The sequence below is a fragment of the Hyaena hyaena genome, unplaced genomic scaffold (assembly GCF_003009895.1).
Source record: "Hyaena hyaena isolate Hyena2069 unplaced genomic scaffold, ASM300989v1 scaffold_874, whole genome shotgun sequence".
NCBI lineage: Eukaryota > Metazoa > Chordata > Mammalia > Carnivora > Hyaenidae > Hyaena > Hyaena hyaena.
The window spans coordinates 644,687-654,222 of record NW_024081504.1 but is presented as its reverse complement, the minus strand read 5'-3'; the positions used below and the strand labels follow the sequence as shown (position 1 = coordinate 654,222).

At 62.2% G+C, this 9,536-nt stretch overlaps 1 protein-coding gene across 1 annotated transcript; it reads right to left on the bottom strand.

Moving 5' to 3' along the window:
• Nucleotides 1-213: 213 nt before the first annotated feature.
• On the bottom strand, nt 214-4,365 carry GDF7 (growth differentiation factor 7). The gene is made up of 2 exons (XM_039220183.1): nt 3,972-4,365; nt 214-1,175 (listed from the first exon to the last, which is right to left on the bottom strand). The coding sequence occupies exons 1-2, from the start codon at nt 4,363-4,365 to the stop codon at nt 214-216; spliced, it is 1,356 nt and encodes a 451-aa protein (XP_039076114.1).
• Nucleotides 4,366-9,536: the final 5,171 nt, after the last annotated feature.

The window sequence follows — 9,536 nt, the reverse complement described above, 5'->3', positions numbered from 1 at the left end:
GGACGCTGCCCACGGTGAAGGTGTGCACGAGTGACCGAGTGTGCGGATGCGAGTGTTGTGTGAGTGTGAACGTGCGCTCTCCCTCCATGCATGCGCGGGGCCGGAGTTGGACGCGCACCTACGCTCTGCGACAGGCCCCGGCCGCAGCTGCTTTTCAGCAGGGGGTCCTCGGTGGCGCGGCCGCCCCCTCCCTGGCCGGGCCGGGCCCGCACGCTACCTGCAGCCGCACGCCTCCACCACCATGTCCTCGTACTGCTTGTAGACCACGTTGTTGGCGGCGTCGATGTAGAGGATGCTGATGGGGCTGAGGCGCGCGGGCACGCAGCAGGAGGCCGGCGCCGCGTCGGGCGCCATAGAGTTGAGCAGCGTCTGAATGATGGCGTGGTTGGTGGGCTCTAGGTGAGAGCGCAGCGGGAAGTCGCAAACGCCCTCGCAGTGGTACGCCTCGTAGTCCAGCGGCGCGATGATCCAGTCGTCCCAGCCCAGCTCCTTAAAGTCCACGTGCAGCGGCCTGCGGCTACAGCGGCTCCGGCCCCTTCGCCCATGGCCCCGGCCCGCGCCCCCGCCGCTGCCCTGCGCCGCCCGCGCCCCGGCCAGCGCCGTCCGCCGCCTCCTGCGACCGCCGATGACCGCTGTCGGCGACCGGGTGCCGGGTCCCGGGTCGGGCGGCGGCTCTGCCGCGAGCGCGGCCCCGAGCGCGCGCGCCTGAGCACGGATCTCCCGGAACAGGCTCCCTTTCCTCTGCGTGCGGGAGGAAACCACGAGCAGGGCGCGCTCTTCTGTCGCCGCGCCGCCGCTGCCCCAGGAGCCAAAGCCCAGCAACCGCAGTGCCAGCGGGCCCTGCGAGGGGCCGGCCACGGAGCGCAGCAAGAGGCAGAGCGCGCGGGCGGCGCGCGGCTCCTGGCGGTGGCGCCGCACAGCGTCCGCCACGTCGAACACCTCCCAGCGCGCCGCGGCCAGGGGCTCCGCGGCCCGCGAGTGCAGCAGGCGCGGCGCTCGGGCGGCGCCGGGGCACGTGGACAGCAGGAGGAGCGGCGGGGGGGTCGCGCCGCCGGGGCCCAGCTCCGGGGACGCGCGGCGCAGAACGCGCAGCTCGGCTCCCACCACCTCGTCGGCGTCGGGAAGGCTGGACACGTCGAACAGGAAGCTCTGGCCGGTCTCGGCTGCGGATTCGTCTGCAGAAGTCGAGCAGAGACAGAAAGAGCGCGGTGAGAGCGGAGAGCGAAGCCCGCGCTCCTGGCCGCGGGGCCTCTTAACCGCGTGCAGCCCAACTGCCCCGGAGGCGGGAGCGAGCCGGCTGGAGCTGGCGCGCGCCTCTCGTCTCGGCCCAGCCGTACACCTGCCAGCCTGGCCCAGGTGAAGGGGGCCGTCGCCCTATCGGCTATAGGGACCGGGGCTTCGGCTCATCGAGCCAAAGTTCCGCCACCTCGACAACCCACGGGCCCTGACTTACCGCTGAGCCTCGGGGCCAGGACCATACACCTGCACCCGATGCCTCGGCAGGTCCGCGGACTGACCCAGAGCCCTGGGTGTGTGCGGGGCCTACGTAGCGGAAGCCAGACGTTCGGGCCCGAGGCGGCCAGAAGGCTCCGCGGGGCGTGTCGGAGGCCTTGCGCCCTTTCCGAGGTCTGGAGGCCAGACAGAGGTCCCGCGCTCTACCGGGACTGCTCAGTATTGCCCCGCTGAGCCCCGGCTGTGCGACAACGGAAAAATCTTGTCCCTGAAAACTCTGCTTCTTCCTCTACCTCTCTTCCCCAGCTCAGCCTGGACATCCTCGCTGACCACGATCTGCCCTGCTGGCCCGGCCCTCCGTGCAAGTCGTCCGGAGGAAAACCCATCAGCGGGGCTGAACAAACCCTCTGGTGCGTCCAGCCTCCCGGCCGTGCTGAAGGGGAACTAGGCCCGTTTCGGGAGGGCCCCGGCTCGGCCCAAGGTCTCAGAGCGTGGAGCGCAGCTGGTTGCATTGGGAAACTCCCGGCTAAGCTGCTCCCAGCTTTCTGCGAACTCCGATGGAGGAGGGAAGGCAGTAAAGGAGCGCAAGGAACCTTCTCCAAAGGGTTTGGAGCAATGGGGGGGGAGGGGGGGGGCTGCCTTTCTCGCTGCAGTGAAGGCAGTGGTTCAAAGAACTCTCGCCTCCAGGACCCACCGATCCCTCCGCAAACGTATTCTTTCCCTCCGTTATGACTTCTCTCTCAGGGTTTGGGGGGTTTTATTTCTGGTCGTGGACACTTTTTTTTTTTTTTTCCTTTTTGGGCTCAGGGGGGAAAAAGTTGAAATTCCACCGAGCAGCAGATAAGGAGTTCCCTTTGAAGAGGTCATATGGTTTCGTTTTGCCCCAAACTCGGTGAGACTGTGCAGACGGCCCCCACCTCTGGAGATCTGCTCCCGGACCACCACCGCCAGGCCCTCACCTCCCTAGGTCCCAAGTCTGGGCTCTGCCGGTGGCTTCTGGGGACCTCAAGTAGCCCTGCTCCAAGTTGAACCGCACGGTGGAGAGCCAGGGAGGCTCGAACCGCTAGGCTAGCGGCGCTTCCTCCTCCCTACCACTGCTTTCTCCCCGGGCTCCCTGTGGCACTTTTTCTGAGCTTCTCCCCCACTCCCACCCCAGCGTCTCCCCACTTGAATGGGCTACCGCTGCACCCCCTCCTTACAGAGGCAGGAAGGAGAGCTGCCTTGAGAGCCTGGCCAGCCAAGCGAAGCTCCCCAGGAAAAGATTTCGCTCAGGCGGAGGCCAATGGGAGGCCTAGCCCCAACTAAGAGAGAGCAGCTGGTGCATCTGCCGGCTTAGAGCCCTGCACACCCACCTCTCCTGCATCCTGAGAGCCCACACAGCAGGCTTAGGTCTGGAACCTTCCCTGGCCCTGGACACCTCTGTAGGAGTCCTCCAGCATCCAGTCCAGGGAGGCACACAGAATGCTAGATACTTGCCACTGACCCAGAGAGCCGTCTGGGCCCAGGAAGTCCCACACTCAAAATAAAGCAGTCTGTGGGTAGACGTGTGTGTGTTGCAGGGGGTGGACGCCTTGGTCATATCTACCTGCGTTCCCAGGCTAGGGTCTGGGATGTACAGCCAGCAGACACTCCCGGGCTCGGCAGACCGCTTCCTTTCCAGCCCTTCTCTCCCACCCGCCTTTCTTCCCCTCCTGCCTTCCACGCTGGATCTTTGGCTGGATAGAATTAAGGCCAACATTACTTGCATTTCCGCCTGAAATTAGTTAAATTTTCCCTATCTGTCTGCTTTAATGACTTCAATAGAGATTAATAAAATCCAGATGACACACAGCCACCACCACAATCTCACCCACGTCCTACTTTTGAGGGACCCGGGGCAGAGTAAGGTGGGCTGCTGGGTGCCCAGAGAGGCCTGCATTCCTGCACGATTTCAGTGACCACCCTCACCTCCTCGTAGGACTGGGGTCCCCACCTCTAGCTGTCCCAGGGGCCAGCACCGGGCGCAGGCACTCAGCCACACAGCTCCACCCTGACACAGCACGCCGAGAAGGGACCGCCGTGTACCTGCTGATGCCACCAGCCTGTCCGGGCCGCTGATTTCAGTCTAATGCCTGCCTCTTCCCCTCATTCCCCTGAATTCCCCCCAATTTGTGTGCCCCCCCCCCCAAGAGACTACAGCTGCACTGGAACAGCCGCTGCGGCCACCACCGTCACTGCGCAGTTCCTCTCGGCCCGGGCCCCGTCTTGCTTCGGATCTTGGACTCAGCCTGCCTCCTCGAGGGGACCCGCCGGCCAGCAGGGCCAGGACAAACCGGCGGGGGGACCGGGCCCCGGGAGTTGCCGCGCCTCTCGCCACAGTCCAGCGGGTTCGGGTGCGTGGGCCTCGGCGGGGTTTCTAACACCTGAGGCCGGGACGTGAGGAGGCCGCGCCCCGAGGGTCTGGGGCGGGGGCTCGGCGCTGGCGGTGGCCTCAGCCTAGGAGCCGACTGGATGGACGGGCGCAGAAGAGGCGTGAGTACCTTGGTTCGCCTGGTCTGCGAAGCCGGTGATCGTGTCCGCGCGGCCGTGGCGGCCAGAGCCCGAGGTGGAGGCGGCGGCTGCCCCGGCCGGAGCCCTCCCGGCCAGGTTCCGGTAAAGCGACATCATGAACTGGTGCGGCACCACCGAGCCGTTCCTGAAGCCGGAGCCGGAGGCGCGGCGCGCGGCGCGGACTCCGGGAGCCGCGGCGGCCGGGGCAGCGGAGCCGCCCGCAGCTGGGGCGAGGGTCCGCCCGCCGCTGCCGCCCTCGCCCCCCGGTCTCCCGACCGGCCCTGCCCCCGCCGCTCGCAGCACGGCGGCCGCTTCGAGCCCGTCGCGGGGGCGGCAGGCGCTCAGCAGCCAGAGGCACAGCGCGGCGGCCGCGCTCAGGTCCATGGGCTCCGTGGGCCGGGCGGGCGGGCGGCGCGGGCTCCGTGGCTCCGGGAAGTCCCCCGGCGCCTTTTGAACATAGTGTTTAATAATGGGGGAAGTGTGCGCAGCAAGTCGCGGCCCCCCCCTCCTCTCCCACCCCACCCCCGCCTAACTCCCGGAGCAGCGCCCCCTGCTGAACGCTGGAGTGGCAGCGCCGCGCCCCCCACTCCGGCCTAACGCGGAGTCCAGGACAGGAGCCTCCTCCCGGCGCCGTAGCGCTTCGCCCCCACTCTCGCCTGGCGAGTGCTACCCGCCCGAGGCTCCCGCCACAAACCGGGGCCCCGCCTCCCTTCCCCAAGAAGGTGCGACCCCCCCGCCGCCCACGCCGCCCCCGAGCCCAATGAGCCCTCGGGAGTTAGAGGCTCCGAGGCGCCGCGCGTACCCGCCCAGCTTCGTCCCCGCTGCCCTGCGGGGGAGCACCCTCCCCCGCCCGCCGCAATTCCTAGAGTGCCGGAGACGCTAGAGGTGGGGCCGCCGACCGGCTCATCCCCGCGGGGCAGTGCCGCGACCTCGGGGCCAGGGCGCACGGAGAGGCCACCAGGGCGCGCGGGCAGGGCTGCCACAAAGGTGCGTTTTCCAGCACCGGTTCCAAGGTTGCCCAGCCTGACACAGCCTCCAAAGATCGGAGCGCGCTGCCGGAGCAGGGGAGGGGACCCCTAGGGAAAAGAGGGTTAGCAGCTGGAAGAGCAGGCCGGAAGACAGACGGACGTGGACCGACACTTGGAAAGCAACGGTTTGCGCTCAGAACGTGCGCTTAAGCCGGAGCCAAGACCTCGAAGGAGCGCAGGAATTACGGAGGCAGCCCCGGGGGTGATGTGGGGAGTCCTGCGCAGGAGCAGCGCCCCGAGTTCATTTGTGCAACGAAAGTGATGACCTTCCGCCGGCCTTCTTGGGGGGCCGGCCAACGGAAACGGCTACCGGGTATGTTGGGGCGCGGCCAGAAGCCGGGAGGGCGGGGAGCAGAGAGCCCCAGGCTGGCGCCTCTGTACTTCTCTGGCAGCGGTTGTGGGTGATGGGTGGAGGGGACGGCCGGAGGCCAGGGCGCGGCACCCTGAGCTCACTCGGGCGGGGTCAGGAGCTCGTCGATGGCTGTTGATCAGCTCAGCTCCACCGGCAGCCCCGACGTGCCCCAGTGCGGACACGTCCCGCGGATGGACGAGGTCTTCTGGGAAGGCAGATGGAGAACCTGAGCCGGACGGACCCTCAAAGCAGAGCAGATGCGTGCTTTCTCCTCTAAATTTTCATTTGCTACCAAACTTGAAATCTAGACGGGGTCGGTGCGTCATGGTCACTTTGAGTTGATCGGCGTCAACACGACCCCACGGGACCCAAAGCCAAGTGAGTCCCAAGTCTCTCCCGGTTGCGCATCACTGACCCAGGGTCGAGGCCCGGCCCGGGGAGTTCCCCTGCGCAAGCTGTTTGGTCCCAAGCGAGCTCCTCAGTGATCATGCTGGCCACCGCGGAGATGCGGCGCCTCCTCATCCCGGCACTTTGGTCCACTCATCACCCCCGGAGGTCTGGCGAAGGGCCACTGCTCCCTGACCCCAGGCCCACCAGGTGGATGGAGGAGGAAGGCCAGAGATTAGTGTGGTAAGGTGTGGTTGAGATGGGCAGGGATCTGGACGGGTTGCATTAATCCACCCTGCTTTGGGGACTGTGGATGGAGTGCCAGCAACAAACAAGGCCTTGGCCACAGGTCTCCCTCTCTGGGCGGTGTTGGTACAAGGTGGCTCTGCAGAAACCCAGGCAGGCTGTCTGGCAGGGTCTTCCCCTGGAGACACTGGGGAGGCTCTTTCAGCCCAGCCAGGGGCCGCTAGGTCCTTGCCAGTGCTGGGCCCTGCTGTCTTTCTAGCTCCTTTCCCCCTACATGTGAGCAATCTTTGATTATGACTTGTACAAATACCTTGGGAACCCTGGGCCGGGGTCAGTAGTGCAAGTTCTAGCCCTGGCCTTGACCTCTTAGGAGCAAGGAGAGAATGGGAAGGTGCTGGCACAGACTTGGCAGAGCCCGTGCTGAATGAACACGTGTTGATTATAGGATTCTTCTGCCCTGCAGCTGCCTTTGGGCATCAGAATCAGTATTCCTGAATTCTTGATGTCTCCGTGGAAGCAGGCCACTTAGCTGCTTTAAGGCCACATTTCCTCATCTGTAAAATGGAAGGATTCTGACCGCCAGGAGTGTGTGTGTGGCCAGGATAAAAGGCTGACACAGATGAGGCTCGGAAGCCTTGCCCCCCACCCCACGCTGCCCGGGGTCTGCTCTGGGGCCCAAGGGTGATGATGGCTCACAGAGAATCAGCTCATAGGCACTGGAACGCCCTGGGAAAAGACTGCCCACCAGCTGTTTGTGCTTGAGCCAGGACTTAACCACTCTTACCTGCATTTCTTGTCTGTGAAGTGAGCTAATCATTCATTCATTCATCATTTATCCATCCCCCAATTCATTCCTTCTTCCCAGTAAATACTTAACTGCCAGTTGCCTTCTATGTGTTGTGGATTCAGCAATGCACAGGACAGACACATGGAAAGCTGGCGGCGGGGGAGCTTTTGGGTCAGCGAGGGACACTCTAGAGCTGAGCCCAGAGAGGAGGCAGGCACTGGGACGCTTGAGCCACATCTGGATGTCTGGCTCAGTCCCCTTCCCCTGAAATAGTGACAGTAACCATTTGTTCTCTGAATACTGGGCATCATGCCAACTGCTTAACACACCTCCTGTTACTTCATTCCCACCACCTATACCCTGTGAGGTAGGTATTATTGTTCCCATTTTATAGACAAAGAAAGTTGAGTTACAAAGAAATTCCACACCGTGCACACGCACTCACCTGGTGAGTGACAGAGCCTGGAGTCACCAGCTATTTTTGCCCAACCCTTGGCTGGAAAATTCTTGGCAGAGAATGAACTCTCAGATCAGGTTTAGGTGAAAACCATGAAAGCACCCCCCTGGGGACTCCTTCCTGCCCCTGCTGCCAGGCTGGAGCTCACGACATCTGCTATTGGGCATGTTCTGTCAGCAGCAGCAGGGCCAGAAGCCCCGGGGCTCAGAGCAGGACCGGCTACCAGGAACATGTGGTCCAACGGCTAAGTTTCCATGATGTGACCCGAAGGCTTCCCGAGTCAGGCCCATATCCAGGGCCTGACTTGATCCACGTCTCTGGATGCCCTGGACCCATAAATTGGTATCCGTCTGGAGTGAAGATGGTGCCCCCCCTGAGGATGGAGAAATGTGAGGCCAGGAGTTCCTGGTCCTCCATTCCTGGCTCCACAAAGCTGAGGCCTCTGGGGAGCAGGTGGCCTTTGCTGGGCCTGCGATGCCAGGTGGGCCCAGGCTTGCCTGGGGCTTCCTCCTGGGGCATGCAGGGGGCCTTTGGTAGGTGTGCCAGGCGAGAGGCCTGGAAGTTGTGTTCTTCATGCTGCTTTTGAAGGGAGTTCCTCTGTCATCTGTGTTCACCCCAGACGTCACTGGGAAGCTGCTGACAAGACCCTGACACCAGTGCAGGAAGTTCAGAGAGGGCTGGCAGAAAACCTTTTCACTGTCCATCAGTCTGATGACCACCCTCCAAGCCCCCAGCACTCCAGACTCCAGCAGTTACCACCTCAGAGAGAGGGGCTGAGACTGGCTCCAAGGGAGTGGTGGGGAGATAGGGTAAAAGCAGCCTGGTGGTGGTTTATTGACTCGGGTGGAGAGGAATGGTCCCCACATTCAGACCTCCAGACCCTTCCCTTGGAGAACACTTTGCTGCTCATCCATTCTCTGCAGAAGCTGTCTGCTCACTCAGAGCACCAGGATTCTGACCAGGTCATAGAATCCCAGGATCTAAAGGAACATTTGGGCCAGTTTTGCACAGCATGCCTGAAGTGTGACAAACTGCTACCCAGCTGTGCTTGTGTACCTGTAGAGATGGGGATCCCCGTATCCCACACAGCGTTCTGATAGCTCTGAACATGAAGAAGTTCTTCATATGCACCTGAGAGAGCCAGAGTGTCTCCCAAAGGCACCTTTACTTGTCATCTGGAGCATGAGCCTGGCTCACTGGGCTGATGCCACTTGGGAAGTTACATTTGACCCTTGAACAAGGCAGGGGTTAGGTGCCCATCCTCCACCCCCTGAACAGTCAAAAATCTGAATATCGCTTTTGACTCCCCCAAAACTTAACTAATAGTATACTGTGGACCAGAAGCCTCGTGGATAACAGAAACCGTCAATTAACACACATTTTGTATGTTATATGTATTATAACCTGTATTCTAGTAAACTGGAAAAAAACGAAATGTTATTAAGAAAATTATAAGGGAAAGAGAACATATTTACAGCACTGTCCTGTATTTATCAAAAGAAATCCATGTATAAGTGGACTCATGCAGCTCAACCTCTTGTTGCGCAAGGGCCAGCCATTGTCCTGGATTCTGCCAGCTAGCTCCACCTTATAGTCACCCTCAGGGACCAGAAATTGCACCAGCCCCAGAGGCAGCCTGCTCAGCCTGGAGCAAGTGACTCCTGCCACACCAGACACCGGGCCTCCATGTCTGATGACAGGTCCCTTAGAGATGGCCTGCTCCAGGGCTCCATCGTCTACAAGGAGGCCAAGTCTCTGGGAAAGGAAGTGACCAGCATCGAGCCATCTGGGATGGCGGGTCCCTCCTGTGATCCTGCGCCTTTGCTGTCCATGCAGCTCAGCAGGTGTCATCCCAGCTGTGCCGCAGGCGCCCTGTAGGTGAGGCAGATGAGATCTCAGGCTCTGCCTGTCCACCCACCAAGCATTATATTGGAGAATAAACCAGATGCCCCCTGACTGATTGGTTGATGCTCCTGAGAGTCTAAAGACTGAAATCCAACTCCAGCTCCTAACCTTGGGCTGCGTGTCCCTCAGCTCTTTCAGGCAAGTGCACAGTGAGGTTAACAATCAAAGGGCCACCATGGGTCAAGCTGCGAGAGGTGGAGAGCATGTGAGGGTGGGCAGCCCCGCCCGAGACCCAGCCAGGAGCCCCCCTCAGTCTGGACCTTCCACGCCTCTGCTCTTTGGGACTCAGCTGGAGAGAGTGTTTGGGGGTGAGGAGGCAGGGCCCTGGGTGAGCCCGGGGCTCTGCCCCTGGAGAAGGTCTCCCTGGGAGGGTGTGAAGGGAAGACAGTGACA